The 20,743-nt window shown below is 47.4% G+C and overlaps 1 protein-coding gene across 2 annotated transcripts in view; it reads left to right on the forward strand.

Moving 5' to 3' along the window:
* The window catches only part of COL27A1 (collagen type XXVII alpha 1 chain), a 376,750-nt gene that overhangs the window by 4,967 nt on the left and 351,040 nt on the right, over positions 1-20,743 (forward strand). For both annotated transcript variants that reach the window (XM_061603994.1, XM_061603995.1), the window contains exons 2-3: positions 2,895-2,965; positions 19,097-20,589. In XM_061603994.1, coding sequence (XP_061459978.1) covers positions 2,895-2,965; positions 19,097-20,589 — 1,564 coding nt within the window. The remainder of the gene's footprint in view (positions 1-2,894; positions 2,966-19,096; positions 20,590-20,743) is intronic.

Consider the following 20,743-nt stretch of genomic DNA (forward strand, 5'->3'; position numbering starts at 1 on the left):
CTAATGCCAAGACAGTCTGTAATGGTTTACAAAAATAACAGATACAGTAGATACAGATACAACAAACTATGTAATATGAAAATTAAAATACCAAATTAAACAATAGGTTCCCCCCACTCCCAAAAAAACATAGCAGCATGTTTTGAAAACAACTTTAAGAGTCTGGGAACTGTTACCACTGCGCCCTCCTTCTTGCCAAGGCACATCCTGACACTAACCTATCACAGCAGAGTGAAATTTCTGGTCAAGGTAGGCACAACACAGGAAATACATGAAACATCTCCCAACAGTTTGTGTCTTTATTTTAATGTGGCTCTGGGAGACCCTGAATTTGATACAACCATCTTGGAATTTCACTGGTGGTGAAGGAGAGGATGTGCTTGGCCCTTTCCGTGACTGCTGTTTTCAGGGTCAAAACTACACCCCAGCAGCTTTTCTCCTTGGAGCAAAGGAAATGGAAAGTCTGCTCCTTTTCTCTATGGAAGGGAAAGTCACTTGGGGAACAGCAGGGGAAATGGGATGAAGATAGAATAATTTTTATTGAAAAAGTAATAATTTCCCACCTGGGCTATACGCCTGCACTTGCAGTTGCTCTGATCAAATTTGGAACCAGCCATGGATGTATTAATGCAAAAGCAGGAACTGTTGGGAGATGCACCACCTGTCTCCTGCATCGCATCTAGCTTAGTCCTTGAATGAGCTCTTGTAGACGTGCTGATCGCTCGAACCTCCAGTTGCATGGCTGTGAGTGGGTTGAAGTGTGCAGGTGGAGGATAAACCACGGGTAGGGAACCTCCAGCCTATGGGCCTAATTAGGCCTACCAGGCTTCCCCATTTGGCCTGCAAGACCATTCTGGTCAAGCCACACCCACCTGTTCCTACATGTGGTGCCATATATGAAATCAAGCATGGGGCAGGAAAGACATGGAAGGACCAAAAAGAGGGTTTGCAGGCAGCACTGATCAGCTTTGGAAGTGCCAAGAATCAGCTGATAACCACTTGTCAAGCTTGGTACACGGGGTGGTTGTGGGGAAAATAAGGATCTGGCCTGCTGCCTGTGTCTGATTCCCCACCCCTGGGATGGAAAGTTAACATCTCTCATAAAGCAGGCCTTCCAGATGTCATTGGACTTCAACTCCCATCAGCCCCAGCCAGCATGCCTAGCGGTCAGGGATGATGGGAACTGTGGTACAGCAACATCTGGAAGGTCGCAGGTTCCCCATCCCTGCTGCAAGGAGTAGTATCCCCTACTGCATGGAAGAATGTTTCTGTTTAGAAGAGGCATTCCCTCCAGAGAATGGGGGATGCTTCTTCTTAGGAGGGGGAAATCTCCAGACGTTCTTGGACTCCAACTCCCATCACGCCCAGCCAGCATGGCCAATGGTCAGGGATGAAGGGAGCTGATATGAGATAAAAATAACTTAAACACCATTGTAATAATTTGCCCCTGCTAGCTACAGGTTTGATAATTGGAAGCCATATTTGTCTTTTCCATGAAAATGGGATGAGGGTTTTTGTTTTGCCAGAGTTTCTCCCAAGCATTTCCCCCCCTTTCCTCTGAAGTTTTGGCTCTCATTCCTGTTTCAGTCTCATCTGGTACTGGCTGCCTACAACAGCAGCAACAAGGAAATGCCAGTTGGAATCTGTTCGGCATCCCCCTTTCTTACTGCCTGTTTTATTTCTGCAGAACTCAAGTCATGTTGAAACTTCCCTGAAGTGTGTTTTGTTGGCTAGAAGAGAATTTGGGAAGCAGCCCGCTTGGCAGCCTCCTTCAAATTGGGGCCTTCCCAATGTCTTGCACTACAACTCCCATCAACATCCAGCTGCCATAGCCAATGGTTGGGGATGATGGGAACTGTAGTCCCATGATATCTGGAGGGAGCTATGTTGGCTACCCCTAAGTAGACAATGCTAGACTAGACAGACCAGTGGTGTAAGGCAGCTTCCATTTGCTCACCTGATGCATCAGTGTTGCTGAAGATAAACTGATCTGGACCGGATTAGTCCTTTGGGTGGGGAGTGGATGGAGGCTCCTGGAAGAGAGGTCTGCAGCTTTTGGAAAGGGTGAACAAAGGGAGGGTATCCCAGAACAACCCACACAGGCTGCATCCATATCATACATTTAAAGTATACCACTTTAAACAGTCACGGCTTCCCCCAAAGAATCTTGGGAAGTGCAGTTTGTGAAGGGTGCTAAGAGTTGTTAGGAGACTCCCTATTCCCCTCACAGATTTACAATTCCCTCAGTGGTTCTCAGAGGGCTGTAAAACTGTAGATCTGTGAGGGGAAATAGGGGTCTCCTAGTACAATCAGCTCATTTCTACACACATTCACACATCCCTCTCTGTCCTCCCTCCATGCAAGCAAGAGGCATGATCAGAGCTGAATAGGGTTGCCAGGTTCATGGCCTGAAACTGATCCTGTATCTTTAGGAGAAGAGAGAGTCAGCCAAGTGCAGGTGTTCTTGCAACACTATAATGGGAAAAAACACAAGGTGGAATTCTCCCCTCCCCCTGCACAACTTTTAAAGATATAGAAGACCTGTTGGAGGCTGGGCCTGGCAGCCAAGAGGTCTTCTGTATCTTTAAAAGTTGTGCAGGGGGAAGGGAGAATTCCACCTTGTGGTTTTTCTCATTACACTGTTGCAAGAACACCTGCACTTGGCTGACTTTCTCTTCTCCTAAAGATACAGGATCAGTCTCAGGCCCTGAACTTGGCAATCCTACCTGATAGTGGGAGAATCCAGTCCACCAATGGCTGATTTCTGACCATTTATGTTACAGGTTTCACTTGTTAACCTTTTTTCCCTTGTCTGTAGCTGGTGGCCTATTGTTGCAAATGTCTGTTTTTATATATTTTGAAACTGAAGTAATTTTTATTTTTCTCTTTTTTAGGGGATTCCCTTGTCTCTGGACCATTTTCTATCTTACCTGTTTCCTAGGATTCACACAGGGAAGTCCTGAAGGTAAATTTCACTTGTGAGGGTCCTTCCCCCACCCCTGCCATGTCCCCTGTCCTTGGTAGGGGATGGAGAGTGAGCATTGGGGAGGGAAAGCTTAGTCTGGTCTCTTTACCACTGATTTATAAAACAAATTGTTGGTTGCCTTTCTGCTGGAAGCACTCAAGGGAAATACAAAACTGTAAAGGAGAGGTAAACACAATGTGACCCTCCAGATGTCTTGCACTACAACTCCCATCAGTTCCCAGCCACCGTAGCCAATGGCCAGGGATGATGGCAGCTGTAGTTCAACAAATACCCGGAAGGCCACAGGTTAGCCGTCCTTGCCTAATTATTTAATACAGGAGCCACCAACCTTTCTAGGCCCCTGGGCACATTTGGATTTTTGAGCACATGCCATGGACTCCATCCCCTCCTCCAGATCAACCCTCCCCGCTGAGAGACGGAAAGAGAGAAAGAACAACCAGAAAAGCTTTGATTGCTATAAATGTCAGATCCCATAGAATTCACCTACGAATTTTTAATTTTTTTTTTTAAAATTGTGTTTTTAAATTGTTTTTTTGTATTTTAAAAGTTGTATGTTTGTTTTTAATGTTTTTAAAGAGAGCTTTGGCTATGGGGCGGTATATCATTGTAATAAATAAATAAATAAGCGTTGAAAAACATGCAGCTGAAAGAGGAAGCGGGAAACAGCACCGCTCTTCCAACTTCATCCTTCGGCTCTATGTACTTTTCAAGGGAGAAAAAAGGCGGCCACTCTTATCCCCTCATGACGAAGGGGGCAGTGAGTAAGGGAGGAGCTCAGACGCTTCTTGGGTACCAGGTGAAGACCTCAGGGGTCCCTTGGTGCTCGTGGGCACCATTTTGGCAGCCCCTGATCTAATGGAATGTCTAATCTCATAATGGATCTTGTTGTGCTGCTATTTACCACGGAATAGCTGCTACTCAAAAGCACTGCTTGTGCCTTACTCATGTGTAGAAGAATATGTGTGTAGAGAATGGAGCATGGCCACCCTTTTAGCTTTGCCCTGATATCATATGTCAGTTTCTCCCACACCCATTTATTGCACACGAAGAAAATCCAGGATGCGAGTTCCTGTTTGTGAGTAGCGGCTCCGCGTTATCAGGGCGCTTGCACGATCAGGTGTCCCAGTAACATGGACCTCCTGCTCATGTGTTGATCTTCTTTCCCGCATAACTGCAGTCAACACGCCAGCACCTGTGTGTAAAGATGTGACATCAGGGGCAGGACTTGAAGTGCCGCCATGCTCCTTTCTCACGTGACTCATAGAATCGTAGGACAGTAGAGTTGGAAGAGGCCTACAAGGTCACTGAGTCCAGCCCCCTGGACTTGGGCAAAAGAAAATGTGTATCATCGCTATACATGGTTGTGGGTGAAGTGGCCGTTTGTGCATGGCCAAAACAGAGGAGATGCTTCACCCCAAAAGAGGGTGAACGAGAGCACACATTTGCATACAATTTGTATATGCTAATTATTTTATTATTATATTTATTTATTTCCTGCTCTTCACCAGCAGGTCCAGGGGTGGATTACAACCATTTGAAATTCAATATTAAAAGTAGTTAAAACAAATTACAGTCACTGGAATAGGGTGGGTCCTGAAAACACATATCTCAGGTATCATAATGTGTATGGGTTGCACTCAGTGTTAGTTCTATTGAGAGTAGACTTGTTGAAATTAATATACATGACCAACTTAGGTTCATTAATTTCTGTGGGCTTACTCTGAGTAGAACTTAATTGAATACAACCATATCACACATTCTCTATAGATGTGTGTGTATGCGAATCTCTTTATGGGTAAACTGGAACAGGAGATCCTCAAAAAGGCCATCAACAAACCACTTACATGGTGGCGATACATTGACGACGTCTTTATGGTCTGGACGAATGGTAAAGAGAGTTTAGAACAATTTTAAAATTACATCGACTCTATCCATCCATCTATTAAGTTTACATTTAATAGTACAAATGACAATCTGCACATCCCTTTTCTGGATGTCCTTCTCACCATTGAAAACAACAAGATAGCCACTGATCTCTACAGCAAACCCACTGATGTCCACAGCTATTTAAATTGGAAATCCTGCCATCCTAGGCATATAAAGAAGAACATGGTGTATAGCTTAGCTCTAAGAATCAAACTTATTTGCAACACTGAAGATAAATACCAGAGAAGGATCAGTGAACTTAAAGAACACCTTCTTCTGAGAGGATATCCTCCACATATTATTGATTGCAACATCCACCAAGCCTCCATTTTGTCCAGATAAAACCTCCTCCATCATACTGAGGTGTCAAAGAGCAGAGAGCAACGGATTCCATTTGTGGTAGATTTCCATCCAGCATCTCCTAACTACCACCAAGCAATCAGGGATAGCTACCCATTGCTGGCAAACTCTGAACATCTTGCTAGAACCGTCAGCAGGCCTCCTGTTGTAGCATTTCGCCAGCCTCCTAATTAGCACAGACTATTGGTGAGAGCAGTGCTTAAGCCACCTGTCACCAATCCAGGGTCTCATCCTTGTCACTCCAAATGCTGTATCACCTGTGTGTACCTCAGGGAGACAGCCACTTTCACAAGCACTAGGTCAGGCAGGACCTATTACATCAAACAGAACATCACCTGCAGGTCCTGCAATATAACTTATGTCATTGAATGCAAAAGAGCAGGATGTCATATCCAATACGTAGGAAAAACCACAACTGACCTACGCATGCGCTTCAGGAACCACAAGTCGGCAATCTTGACAAAAAAAGTGGAGCAACCAGTTGCAAAACATTTCAACATTGAGGACCACAGCCTGTTGGACTTTTCTATAACAGCTCTAGAGATGCCAACAGATCCAGCAGCATTGACCAAAAGGGAGAACTCTTGGATATACTCTCTGGACGCATTGGCACCACATGGCCTGAACCTGGAGGACAGTACCAGCATCACTTAGCTTCTGCAAATGAAGCCCCTCTGAGCATTCCATCCTCAAAGCTCTATAACTGCCACCTTGGTACTATAACAGCATTTGTATGTTAGCAGTTGATGAAGGCAGAAGCTGAAACATTTTGTTAGTAAAATAAAAACCTCTGTTTTGTTATCAAACTTACGTGCATATATTTTGAGGTGATTAAGGGATCCAGAGCAAGCTTGGGTGTGGTTTTGTTTGTTGCTTTCAAAACTGTATATATGTGTGTATGTGTGTGTGTATGGATAGACAGACAGACAGACAGATAGATATGGTTGAGCCGGTGAAGGACCGGGCGGGGAGTTGGACTCAGAAGGTCCCCCAGCTCTGGACTCTGACAGCTCAACCCCAGCAGCTCCAGATATCCCTGTGGAGAGTCAACCTGACCAGCCAGTTGTTTCCCAGCCAGACTTTCTCCTCTCCCTGTGCCCACGTCACCCACAGGCAGCCCTCCTCCCTCTAGGGTGAAGGTGCAATGATGATGGGGGCTCCGCCTTTGCCTTGCGCCAGGAGGGAAATGCAGCAGGAAATTCAATAGACATAATTGAGATGGAGTCTTTGTCTGCACGTGTGTTCCCAACAGTGACAGTTAGCACAATCAAGTAAGGTGCCCACCCAGCCTTAATTAAGCCGAGAGAGGGGAGCAAGTAGGTGCTGAGTCAATGTCTTAATGCAGCGAAGTTGTGTCTAGGTAGACCAAGAGAAATGCTGAATTCTGAGTAAGCCATAGAGTCATGAAGTGCACTGAATTGAAACTTTCTTTTACTACAATAAAAGAAAAAAAATTCAGCCATGTCTGAGTTCTTCGAGTTCAGGCAGGACAGTTGACTCAGCCACCACCTCCTCCACCCGGCGACCCCATGACTGACATGGAAGCGAGCAGCGGGCCAGGAGCGGACTATCAAAGAGCCTTTGAGACTGTGCTAGATGATGTCCAGAAACACTGAGCTGAGACCCAGACCCTCTGAACGGAGAATCAGACCTTGCATCTGCACGTGACTCAGCTTGGGAATCAAGTGTCAGCCTTGAAGCAGAGGGATACCCCAGCCCTGCCAGTGTCTGCACCCCGTGTCAAGATGCCCGTGGGTTTGCCCCTGCGTTACAGTGGGAAGAAAGAGCAGCTTGCCACATTCGTTGTTCAGTGTGAGCTTTACATCTGCGTGTGGCAGTTGGATTTCCCCAATGACTCCTTGAAAGTGGCCTTTGTCATCAGCCTCCTGGAAGAGGAGGCTGCCCAGTGGGCAACACCTCTGTTGCTTTGGAATGACCCCATGCTAGCCCAGTATGATAACTTTGTTGAGGCCATGGTGGAAATCGTTCGGGACTCCCAACGGAAGGCCACTGTGGCCCGCCAACTGGGAACCCTGCGTCAGGGCAAGAACTCTGTCAGGACTTATACCAACACTTTTTGCATCCTGGCCCAAGAGATGGACTGGAATGAGTCCACTTTGATGTACCAATATACCATATTGTACCATAACAGCCTCAGCAGCAAGTTCTTCTATGAATTGGCACAAACTCTGCTACCAGACACATTATCAGAGCTCGTCCAGCTGTGCCTGCAGATAGACAGCAGACTGGAAGGTCGTCATCTAGAACACAAGGCTGAGGTGGCCCTCGCCTTGCCTCACACTCCACTCCCTTGCACGTGCTTCTCACCCAGCATGGGAACCTCCACCCAGTCAGGGGTGGAATCTATGCAGATAGGGAGAGTGTAGCTGCACTGACAGAGGCAGAGAAAGAGAAGCATTGCAGAGAGGGGTTGTGTCTCTATTGTGGGAAGGCAGGACACCTCGCAATGGTAAGTCAGGGACCCCAAGTTGGCTCTATCCTGCCAAAGTCCGCTTTATACCTGCCAATCCATCTAGGCTTGTCCTCAGTCCAAAGCGTCCAAGTGTTTGCCATGGTTGATTCAGGGGCATCCAGTAACTTTATGGACTTGGACTTTTCTGAATGACACGGCATCCCAGTCACCATGTTCGAGACTCCCATGTCCATGGAAACCATAGACAGACAGTCCCTGATGTCAGGAGCAGTCACCCAGGCAACTGCAGGTTGTGGGTCGAGCTACCTGGGCATGTAGAGTGACTGTCCTTCTACCTGGCTGCCCTGTGCAATTCCTGGTGATTCTGGGGATGATCTGGTTGATGCAACATGTTCCTACAATCTCTTGAGGGGAATCAACTATGATGTTGCAGTCTGACTATTGCAAACGGCACTGCCAGCCTACTGAGGCAGCAGTGACAGCATCAGTGGCTGTCCTGCCCTCACCCAAAGGGGCTCCCCTGCCTGCAAATTACCAAGATTATCAGGATGTCTTTGAGAAGAAGGAGGCTGACCAGTTGCCACCCCACAAGTCCTACGACTGTGCCATAGACTTGCTCCCTGGGGCCCAAGTTCCCTCTGGGTGCATATATTCATTGTCCAAGCCAGAGTTGGCTGCTTTAAGAGACTTCCTGGATGCAAGGGTTCATTCAACTCTCAAAGTCTCCTGCTGGGGCTCCTTTACTATTTGTAAAAAAAAAAAACTGGGGAATTTCATCCTTGTCATGACTACTGGGAGCTGAAGAAAATCACTTTCCCCAACAGCTATCCCCTCCCCCTTATCAACGAGATGCTAGAGTGGCTATGCATGACAAAGATCTACACTAAGCTGGGCCTTCGCGGAGCCTCTAACCTGGTCCGGATCTGGGAAGGGGATGAGTGGAAAATAGCTTTTAAGATGGGGTATGGTCATTTTGAGTACCAGGTCATGCCTTTCAGACTATCACATGCTCCAGCGGTCTTCTAGCATTTTATGAACGACATCTTTTGGGAGTACCTAGATCGCTTCATGATTGTTTATCTGGATGACATCCTCATTTACTTGGACTCTCCAGTGCAGCAGGAGATGCACGTGAGAGCTATGTTGCAGTGGCTAAGGGAGCATCACCTGTATGCTAAGCTGGAGAAGTGTGGGTTTGACCTAACTACTTTGGACTTCCTAGGTTATTGTATCAGCCGGCAGAGGTGGAGATGGACCCAGGAAAGGTGTGCTGCATCCTCTCCTGGCACCTCCCCCAGACTATAAAGGACTTGCAGCGGTTCCTTGGGTTTGCCAACTACTATAGATGGTTCATTGCAGCTTTCTCTAACTTGACAGCCCCCCTGACGGACTGCTTCAAGGGCCCTGGGCTGTTTCAGTGGTCCAAGGCAGCCCAGCTAGCCTTCGAGTGCCTGAAAGAGTTATTCTCCCCAGAACCAATATTGCAGCATGCCAATGCCCACGACCTTTCGTGGTGAAATCAGATGCCTCAGACATGGGCATCAGAGCAGTGTTGTTACAACCCACTGAAAAAGGGGATGGACTGCTGCCCTGTGCCTATTTTGCCTGAAAACTGACTAGCTTGGAGAAGGAGCTATAGCCATTCGAGACCCGTTCGAGACCTGCTGAAACCACTTGGAAGGAGCCCGCCACGAGGTGGAAGTTGCACTGACCATCAGAACCTTGAGAACCTACAAACGGCGTGTAAGCTGAACCAACGGAAAATGCACTGGGCCCACTTCTTTGCCAGGTTTCATTTCCACATCAATTACGTCCCCCAGGCTCAAGACCGCAGGGCAGGGCCGATGCCCTTTCATGCGAGTCTGAGTACAGTGAAACCCCACCTGAGCTCCCACTACACCACATCAGACCCCTAGACAAGCTGGTGGTGGTGGCCTGTCCTGATCTGGGGATCGAGGAGCTGCACGCTGCTCAGGAGCAAGACCCTTTCACTCAGAAGCGGATGTGTGAGCTATAGCAGGCCCCTCAGGACTGCACTCTGGGCTTCTCCAAGAGGGAGGTTGCTCTACCATTATGAAGCCCTGTACATGCCCTCCGGGGAGATTGGAGCCAAAGTCCTACAGCAATGCCACGGTGCCATGACCATGGGGCATTTTGGGATATTCAAAACACTGCAGGCCATCACATGCCATTTTTGGTACTCAAGAATAAAGCATGATGTCGAGAGATACGTTCAATCCTGTCCCACTTGCATAAGAGCCAAGCACGTCCCTGGGTGACTGGCCGAGCTGCTGGAGCCACTCCCCATGCTGAAGGAACTCTGGCAGATGGTAACCCTGGACTTTATCACGGATCTACCTGCCTCTTGGAAAAACTACTGTTCTGGTGGTCGTGGACACCTTCAACAAGATGGCCCATTTCATTCTATGTGCTGGTGTACCAACAGTCCAAGAGAGTGCACAGTTGTTTATTCAACACATTTTCTGGTTTCGCGGTCTCCCAACCAGTCCGGTCTCAGATTATAGCCCCTAGTTCACGGCCCGGTTCTGGCGCATCCTGTTGCAGTTGCTACAGATTGAATTACAACTGCCTTTATCACACCACCCCCAGACGTATGGGCAAACAGAGAAAGTGAACGCCACCCATGAGCAGTATCTCCACTGTTAATGTCAATTATCATCAGGATAATTGGGTGCCTTTATTGCCCCTGGCTGAGTTTGCCTATAATAATTCTGTGCATGCCTCTACCCAGCAGACTCCCTTTTTTGCCACGTTTGGCTACCACCCTCGCACTTTCCCCACTCCTAACTCCACCTTGGCAGTACTTGCAGTGGCAGAGTTTGTGCAAGAGTTGCAGGTGATGCAGCAGCTGTTGCAAGAGCAATTGGCAAGGGCTAAAGCCACCTGTAAGAGAGTTGCCAACCAGCACCATCAGCCTGGCCCCGAGATACAGGTGGGAGACAGAGTATGGCTATCTACACGTTATTTGCCAATGAATGCACCTTGTCACAAAGTAGAGGCTAGGAGGGTAGGGCCGTCTGAAGCAGAGGCACAGATTAACCCTGTCGCATTCCATCTGTGCTTGCCCACCTCCATGAAGATTCACCCAGTGTTTGACCATTTGTTGCTAACACCAGAAGAGCCACCGAATCCCTACTGGGCACCCAATGCCACCAGTAATGGTCGACGGGCAAGAGGAATATATGGTGGAGCAGATCCTCAGCTCCTGTTGGCTTTGGGGAAAGTTGCAGTATTTGATCCACTGGAGGAGTTTTAGACCAGAGGAAAGATCTTGGGAGGTGGCGTCAGACGTCCATGTGCCTGAGGTGGAGAGAGAGTTCCATGAAGGATACACTGGCAAATCCAAGCCTCCGTGGTGGGGGGAGAGTTGGCACTGAGGGTTGGATGATGTTGTGAGCCCTGCTGGGAGGGGATGGACAGATGAGAACGAAGCGAAGGAGGAGGACCTAGATTGCGATGTTCAAAGCCGCCAAAGGGCCGAGTGAGGAGTGGGACCCAGAAGGCACCCCAGCTCTGGACGTGGACAGTTCAACCCCGGCAAGCCCAGATACCCCTGTGGAGAGTCAACCTGACCAGCCGGTTGTTTCCCAGGCTTACGCTTCTGTTCTCCCTGCACCCGCATCACCAGCAGACAGCCCCCCTCCCTCAGAGGGAGAAGGCAGGACGGTGACGGAGCTTCTGCCTTGCGCCAGGAGGCAAATGTGGTGGGAGATTCAAGAGACACAGTTGAGGCGGCGTCTTTGCTTGTGATAGTTGGCACACGAAAGTAGGGTGCCCACCCAGCCTTACTTAAGCTGAGGCAGGGAAGTAGTTGCTGAGTGAACGACTTAATGCCGTAAAGTAGTGCCCAGTTAGTCCTAGAGAGATGCTGAGGTCATGAAGCACACTGAATTGAAACTGTCTCTTATTAGAATATAAGAAAAAAACACAGCCGTGTCTGAGTCTGAGTTCTTCAAGTTCGGGCAGGACAAGACTAAGGAGGAGGAAGTGGACAGGCAGGGCTGCCTCCTGGACTGGATGTAAGGTGGGGGGCTGGGTGAGGACGGACCAAGGTTCGTCAGGCCATGCCCCACTTGCCCAAAAAGACCAGCCTCCACTGCCTCAAGGAGATCTCCACACTCCCAATGACCATTGGTTCTGAGTACCCTGCCCCAGGCCTGGAAGGTCGTCCCCGCCACTAGCTGCCTGGATTCCTGGCTGGCTTTCAGACAGTCCCCCTCATCTCTCCGAAGGGCCACAAGGGCAGAGGAGCCCCAGAGGCAGATAGGAGCTTCAGAGCCACCACCAAAGTGCCCAGCTAGCTGCATGTGAGGCTACTCAAGAGGACGGGGAAGCGCATGGAAGGACCCAGATCAGGGCCTGATGGAGAGCCAGGAAGGGGTGGACCCTCCACCTATTTAAGATCCAGCCTGAGGTGTTTCATGGTTAAGCAACAGTTCCCTTTTAAGCTGTTCTTTCTCCACGTTTCTCCACATTTCTGCAGAGATTTGTCATTTTAAAAAAATTAATGAAAATTCTCCAGCATTTTAGAGCCAACATCTACTAATGAACACATTTTTGCAGGCAGTTTCGACTAATATACACATTTTTGCAAGGATGGCATGGCTTGTTCTACGAGAACATGCTCCACTGTGCCATGTTGTTCTGTGTGCTTGCTAGTCTTCCCTTATTGTTGATGACGATGCCATTGAGAGCTTTCCACTTGGCTGACAGCCCAGCGATGTCATAACGGGTTTCATCTGTTGTTGGCAGTTCCCTGGTGCCAGAGAATAGTTGACCTTCTGGATGGCAGTGAAGCCATTTGTGGGCCTAGGTTGTTGTTGTTAAGAACATAAGAACATAAGAAGAGCCTGCTGGATCAGGCCAGTGGCCCATTTAGTCCAGCATCCTGTTCTCACAGTGGCCAACCAGGTGCCTGGGGGAAGCCCGCAAGCAGGACCCGAGTGCAAGAACACTCTCCCCTCCTGAGGCTTCCAGCAACTGGTTTTCAGAAGCATGCTGCCTCTGACTAGGGGGGCAGAGCACAGCCATCACGGCTAGTAGCCATTGATAGCCCTGTCCTCCATGAATTTGTCTAATCTTCTTTTAAAGCCATCCAAGCTGGTGGCCATTACTGCATCTTGTGGGAGCAAATTCCATAGTTTAACTATGCGCTGAGTAAAGAAGTACTTCCTTTTGTCTGTCCTGAATCTTCCAACATTCAGCTTCTTTGAATGTCCACGAGTTCTAGTATTATGAGAGCGGGAGAAGAACTTTTCTCTATCCACTTTCTCAATGCCATGCATAATTTTATACACTTCTATCATGTCTCCTCTGACCCGCCTTTTCTCTAAACTAAAAAGCCCCAAATGCTGCAACCTTTCCTCGTAAGGGAGTCGCTCCATCCCCTTGATCATTCTGGTTGCCCTCTTCTGAACCTTTTCCAACTCTATAATATCCTTTTTGAGATGAGGCGACCAGAACTGTACACAGTATTCCAAATGCTGCCTCACTATAGATTTATACAACGGCATTATGATATCGGCTGTTTTATTTTCAATACCTTTCCTAATTATCCCTAGCATGGAATTTGCTGTTGTTGTTTTTTAAAAAAACACCCCTCCCCCAACCACACTACACTGACACAATTAACTTCGGTTGGCTTATGTATTTTCCCGGGGTAGGGAAACTGCAAAGATTTTGCAAGGCATGGGGTTTAGGCTGGGGGTCCCACCCACAGAACCAGTCAGGTGCAAGATTGGCAGCCAGGTGGACCACTTGTGAGATAATGACAGAGGCTACAGAGATGAGAGAGATCAAAGTTGATTGACCAGTGAGGACACATAGTGAGCTTCATGGCCGAGGGTAGAAGGGACTTCTCCAATAAAATAAAACCCAGATTTGCATAAAATTTGCACATGCGGATCTATACGCATAGATGCAAATTTAGAAATAATTGTTATCATTTAAACAGAAATACAGAACAGATCTGATGATCTTCCTGTGCAAGGAGAGTTTTAAGCCTCTTGATAGGTTGCTCGAGCCTCTGAAACAGGCCTGCTGATTTGAGTCTCCCCCCTTCTCCTCCTCAGGGCTGGCTCCAGCTTTAAGAGGGCCCTTGGTAGACAGTCTTGCAGTGGGCCATCTGTTACACCAGTGGGCCCTGGTGGGATTATCTAGTACTGGTAGGCAGCAGCGCTGGGATTTGATCTGGGTGCCTGGGTCTGAGCTGCTTTTTTATTTCCCATAACACCCCTGCCATAGTGTTGCTCTGGTGCATTGTGGGAAATATAAGTGGTGGCTGAGAGACACAGGTGCCTGGTGTGGTGGGGGTATCTAGGTAAGCATTGCCACAATGGTGGACCTTGCCTGGGTAATGGAGCCTTAGTAGTTACCCAAGGGTGCTCTAGACTGATGCTGGACTTCCCTGACTATTTCTGGCAACTTGGAGAACTAACACTGATTTATTAATTTTAGTTTTGTCCGTCCTCCAAGTAGTCGGGATAGCCTACACCTCCCCCCCGAATATTTTCCTCACAACATCCCTGTGAAGTAAATTAGGGTGAGAGAAAGAGTGTTTCCCAACAGGAGCGTACTGTGAGGTTGTCCTTATGCATGCAAATTTTTTGCAGCAGCCACTCAACATCGTTATCTTGAAAATGCCAGCCCATATTGTTTCTCAATTTACCTTTTCTGGGGGAGAATCAAATAAGTTTTTTTTTTAAAAAACCCTGTTGCTGTTGACCTGTTTGTGATATCTCAGTGGGTTGCTGACAATATTAAGCCCTGTCTAGATGCACCCAAAGTGTGTTGCCCAAGCGAGCATTGTGGTTTGAAGCCAGGTTTCAACCCCAAGCCTTGCTCCGCCTAGGATGACATTCTAATCAAGGGGGTTGCCAAAGGTTTTGGGTCTGTGAGCAGATTTGCCATCCAGAGAATACGCATATGCCACAACCAAGCATAACACTGCGAACTATTTTGGGGTGGGGAGCCTCAGGCCCAGGGGCCAAATGCGGCCCCCCCAGGCTTCTTTTTTTGGCCCTTGGGAATCTCCCCAGGCTATACCCCCTCTCAGCCTTGCTTCACATCAGCCTTGAATGTTTTTGCCTGACTAGAATGTATCCTTGGACTCTGATAATGCTTCTTGGTTGCCTGGATGGAGAACAGGGAGGAGTGTATGTGAGTGTGTGAAGAAACTACCCTACTGTAGAAAGGTAAAATTTATATGAATTGCTCCGCCCACTTGTGCCTCTGGCCCCACCCCCCTGCTGCATGTGGCCCCAGGAAGGTTGCCCAGAGGTGAATGTGGGCCTTTAGCAGAAAAAGGTTCCCAATCCCTGAATTATTCTTTTGGCTACAATAATTCTTTCAAGCCTGATCTCAGCAGGGGAAGGGGACCAGGTAAAGCCTCTGTGGAACATGCTCTAACCCTTAGGCCATACTACATCCGTTGTATGTGGCTTTATTCTGCATCTTTTCCATCAAAAGTGTATGTGAGGGGTAATGACACCGTTGTTGCTCCTTATCTCCCTGGAGATTTTTTCCATCTATAGTTTTTAGGGTTTTCACATTATTACAATAAAAGAGTAAAATCCCTTATTCCCTCCCCACCCACCCCTCCCAGCTCCCCTCCCTCCCTCGGTGCTCATGCCCCCTCCTTTTGGTTACACCATTTTCATTTCTGATGTTCAGTTGTTTGGCATGTTATGCAGCGTTTGGTAAAATAAATGAGTGTCAATGTTCTTCTGGGGTCCCAGATTAACAACAGCTAAGATGGAGAAGTGTCCATCCCTGCATTGCATTGTGCCTCCCACTTCACAGAGTAAAATCCCTGGAGTTAATAAAAGTGTGACAGTGGCCTTTGAAGTGTTTTGAGATCCATACTCCTGCTTCCAAACACGTAGAAAACAAGAGGTGCAGAGACAGAAAGTGAGAGTTCCTTGAAGCTGAGTCTGCTTATCAATTTTTGCAAAGGAGAGAGAATGGCAGAACCTGTGCCGTTAGCAATTTTTTAAAAAAATGTCATTTCCCTCCTCCTTGTCCAATTTATTACTTCCCTCACGTAAGAGATGAACATCTGGCGGAGTCGCTGAAGCAAACTTTTTTTTTTAGTCTGCGTTGTATGCAAAAGTTGCCAAAGGGAAAACCAAATATTTAGCAGTCGCTTGCTTGCTTGCTCTTTTTTTGGGGGATAGCCATGTTAATTTACTGTAGTTTTCACTGATGTTTCCCCAACAGAACTATAGAATGCTGACAAGTTTCTAGTTTGGCATTAGGCCTGTGAAACAAATGCTCAGCCTCACATGAGAGTAATAATAATAGTAATAATCATGATCAACATCATCCCACTCCTCTTCTTGTAGAGAACTTGGGGTGGTTCATGTCAATGAAAAACACAATACAACAAATGTGGCAATAACCCATGGTGGCTGATGGCTCCATGTCAGTGGGACAGTGAAATCCTCTCTGGGTTTTAGTCCAAATGTTCAACAAGATGTCCAAGATGCTTCAAGAAGCAAGGGCCACCAACACAATGCTCATGGGCACCACTGTGCTTGCCAGTACCTTTTATGATGTGCATGAAAGGTCTCCATAAATATTGCCTCAAAAATCCATAATGCATGAGAGATTGTTTGCTGTTCCTGCTCTGTGAGTGTTTGCACTGGCTTAATCTATTCTACACCCCCTCCAATGGCAGCTATTTTGAGTATGCCACCCCCCCCCCTTGTGGCTATTTTGTGACTGGCACCTACAGAGCTTTCTCAAAATTCCAAATGTGCTCTCTGGCCCAAAAAGGTTGGTGACCTGTATTATAAAACATAACCAATTAAAATGATTTAATCTAACACAGCAATGAATCAAAGTTATTTTTTTAAAGAAATCACCAGTTAAAAGCCCACTTGAAATTAAAACACACACACACCATAGTTTAATTTCTGTTTAAAAGGCAGTAACAAGGGAGCCAGATGACTCTCAGCTGGGTGGGTTGTCTAGAGCTGTAGAGCCACCATGGAGAAGTCCCTGCCTCTTGTGTGTGCCTGCCTCAGAGCTAGGATGAAGATACAGTGAGTTGGGCCTCTGTAGCCAATGCCAAAGCTTATGGAGTTCTATGTTAGGAGGGGGGCATTCCTTAACCTAACCAGATTTAAAATTGTTTAGGGCAGGGGTAGGCAAACTTTTATTTATTGAGGGCTGCATTCCTTTGGGGTAATTGGTCCGGGGTAATGCCTTAGTTGGTATGGCCAGAGATAAAATTGGGTGGACCCCCTGACTGCTTGCAGAGGGCTTTGGAAATTTAGTCCGAGGGCCACATTTTGCCCAGCCTTGGTTTAGGGCTTAAGGACAAGGCCAGCACTTTTGATTTCAAACAGGCAGCTGATTCAGTCTCCTCCTTTTTTTGGGGGGGGGGTTATGTTTGGAAGTGATGTGAGGGAGATGGAAGGGGATGTGTGGAAAGGATTGCTGGCTGTTAATATAGTTTTGTCTGCAATATTATTTATGTTTGTGGGAAGTTATATGGGTAAGGTGCCATAGGTCAGTAGCAGAGCATCTGCTTTGCGTGCAGAAGGTCCCATGTTCAACCCCCTGCCTGAAACCTTGAAGAGCTGCTGCCAGTCAGTGTAAACAATGCTGGGCTAGATGGACCAGTGGTTCTGGATCAGTATTAGGTAGCTTCCTATGTTCCTATGCAACAAAAAGAAAGAAGCTAAAACAAAAAAGGCCTCCAAGCAACTGGCACCGTATTTAAGAGCACAAGCATATGTAAAAATGTTTTATAACAAAGGCACATGAAATTTATAACAATCCACAAAGCAACCCTCGAAACAGCAGCAAAAAGCTTTGGCAGCACAACTGACAGCAAACAGCATCCTTCTAGCTGAATAAATAGGTAGCTGATACAGCTGGAGGAAGATCGATGTTCCTACTGTTAAGCTCCAGAAAAAATTCTGGCTGCCTCATTTTGGACCAGCTGAAGTCTCCAAGCTGTTTGTAAAGGCAAACGTGCAGGAACCCTTCCATGTTACATGCTGTTGTAGCACAGCGATGGGAATCTATGGCCCTCCAGGTGTTGCAGGACTCCCATCAGCCCCACCCAGCACGGCCAATGGCTACGGATGATGGGATTTGTAGTCTAGCAATGTCTGGAGGGCCACTGCAGCAGAACACCGTCTCCATAGGACAAATACGAGCGGCTGCCTTTTTTTAAGAGAGAGGTTGGCAGATCACTGCATTCTCTGAGGGAACAATACTCTCAAGGAGAGAGTCACTGATCCATGAGCAAACACGCCTATTAATAAATCACACTGGTGGCAGCCATCAGTCATATCCTCTTCAGCGTAAGCAGATGAGTGAAGATTTTCATGCTCCTTCCACTTGACCCTGAAACGGATCTGCAATTTTCTCCGCTGTGGAGTCTGTTTTTCTTGGAAGGAAATGAAAGCTTACAACTCCCAACTGTTCCCTTTGTGAGTGGGAGGTAGTGGGAATCTAATTGCCTTTTGCCTGCTTTTGAAAAAAAAGCACTGCAACAGTTTTGCAAAATTAGGGAATGGTGCTCTTTCCTCTCTCTTCTCTGGCCCGAGGAGATGACAAGATGTCAGCCTGACTGAAATTGGCGGCTTCTTCTCATTTGTGCTTGTAGCTTTTTCTTGCTGGCTCTGGAAATATAGAAGATTTAATGAAATATGTAAGAGTGGGGGAGCTCTCTTTTTGGAAAAGCCCATAAAAATAGCCTTTTCCACTTTCGTTTCATAAGCTGTAACGTCAACCTGTGCAAATGCAGTGGCTTAGGTGCTAGTGGAGGGGGGAGGAAGAGATTGGAACATGTGACACCAATATTATACTACTTGCACTGGAGAGTGGGAGAGATCAGGCACTGATAATTCAGGTGCAATGCCAAGCACATTTAGGATCAGAAGTAAACTTCGAATCAGAATGGGACCTTGGAGGTCATCTAGTCCAGGAGCAGGGAACCTGTGGCTCTCCAGAAGTTGTTGGACTCCATCTCCCATCATCCCTGAGCATTGGCCATGTTGGCTGGGGGCTGATGCAAGCTGGACTCCAACATCATCTGGAGAGCCACAGGTTCCTCACCTTGATCTGGCCAACCCCTTGTTCAATGGCCATGGTAGATAGGACTGATTGGAGACGGAGTCCAAGGGTTTTAGCCAAATACTCAGAGTAGACCCATTGAAATTGATGGTCTTAAGTTAGTCATGCCCATTAATTTCAGTGGGTCTACACTGAGGTGGACTAGCACTGGATACAATTGTAAGAACAACATCTGGAGGGTAGCGTGTTGCCTTCCTCTGCTATAAATGTTGTGTGTAGAACTTGCCTTGATCCTGACCACTTTATGTTCACGTTGTCCTTCCTCCATTTTTTTCCAGATGTGGACGTTCTTCAGAGACTCGGCATGGGACCAAGGCTGCCGGGCTCTTCATCACGCTCTGTTCCTCAGGGAATTATTCCCTTCAAGTCAGGGGTCATCCTCACCCAGCGAGTGCGCATTGAAGTGCCCGTCAGCACAGTTATTCCTGCTGCCTTTGGCACAGACCTGGCTTTCGTACTGAGTTTGTGCTCCCATCGAGTCAACAGTGCTTTTTTGTTCACTGTCAAGGGCAAGAAGAAAAAACTGCAACTGGGGGTGCAGTTCATCCCTGGGAAGGTTATAGTTTATGTTGGCCACAAGCACTCTGTCTATTTTGATTATAATATCCATGATGGACGATGGCACCATTTGGCCATCAACCTCCAAGGCCAGGCGGTCACCCTATTTACATCTTGTGGGAAGCAAAGTATGTATGCGGATTTGCATCACAAAAAAGTTGAGGCATTGGATCCGGAAGGGTCCTTCCTCTTAGGGAAGCTCAATCAGCGCTCAGTACAGTTTGAAGGTGCCCTTTGCCAATTCGATATTTATCCTTCCGCCAAGGCAGCTCATAATTACTGTAAGTACCTGAAAAAACAATGCAGGCAAGCGGATACTTACCGGCCGAATCTTCCACCTCTGGTCCCACTACTGCCCAAAGACCCAAGAGCTTCTGAAATGACACCATCACAGCTGGACCTTTTGCTCGTGGGTTTGAAGAACATGACCACTGTGCTTCCTCCATCATCACTCTTGAAGGCCACCACACCTCAGAGGAACAGGAGACTAGTGGCAGCATCCACCACCATTGTGCCATCAAAGCCACCAGCTCTGTCGCTGACCACCAAAGCTGCCATGACCATTGTGGCATCGTCTCCCACTCTGCCCAACACTGAAGCACAGCTGCCAGCCCACACACTCCATCAGGCTACCACAGAAGGCCGTCTGCTCTCCAGAGTAGCTCATCGGACTACTACCTTAGCCCTTGGGGTGTCTCGCTCTGCTTCCAGTTTGGGTTTGGAGAAATCTCATTCGCTTACCAGGAAGAATGTTCTTCCCACCTTTCCAAACCAAACCACGAGCTCCACTGTAGTGGTGAATAAGAAGGAGGTGAGGAAAGAGACCAAAAAGGTGACCAGCCAAACCCAAACCATCAAGTCCTCTCCAGCAGTGAGCACCACAAAGCCAACGATGAACAAGGCAAAGAGTTCACCGAATAGACTCCATCCTGTTACCCTAAAGCGCAAGATGGAAAGTGTCACCAAGAGCCCTGCACCAAAGAAGTTAACAACTCTGCCTGCACTGAAGAAACTGGATTTGACCACTGCTACTGTCCCATACACCAAGCCAACTCTTGGAGTTCTTTATCCTGTTCTCAGAGCAAATGTGCAGCATGTTAATTTAACAATGCTGGCTGTCACAGACGGGTATCAGTTGTTTGACTCAGTTGGGCCCACTCTCTTTCCATTTGTTATGGGGCTTCCTGGATTGAAAGGAGACCAAGGTCTTCCGGTAAGTCAAATGTTTTTGATTATGCAGTTTGTTTGGGAAGGGCTGTAGCTCAGTGGTAGAGTATTTGTCTTGCATGCAGAATAGAGATGGACAAATCTGTCAGTTTCAATTTCTCTGCAACCAATAATATAATTTGGTTGGAGAATTGCATCAC

This window comes from Rhineura floridana, chromosome 20, assembly GCF_030035675.1.
Source record: "Rhineura floridana isolate rRhiFlo1 chromosome 20, rRhiFlo1.hap2, whole genome shotgun sequence".
Classification (NCBI taxonomy): domain Eukaryota; kingdom Metazoa; phylum Chordata; class Lepidosauria; order Squamata; family Rhineuridae; genus Rhineura; species Rhineura floridana.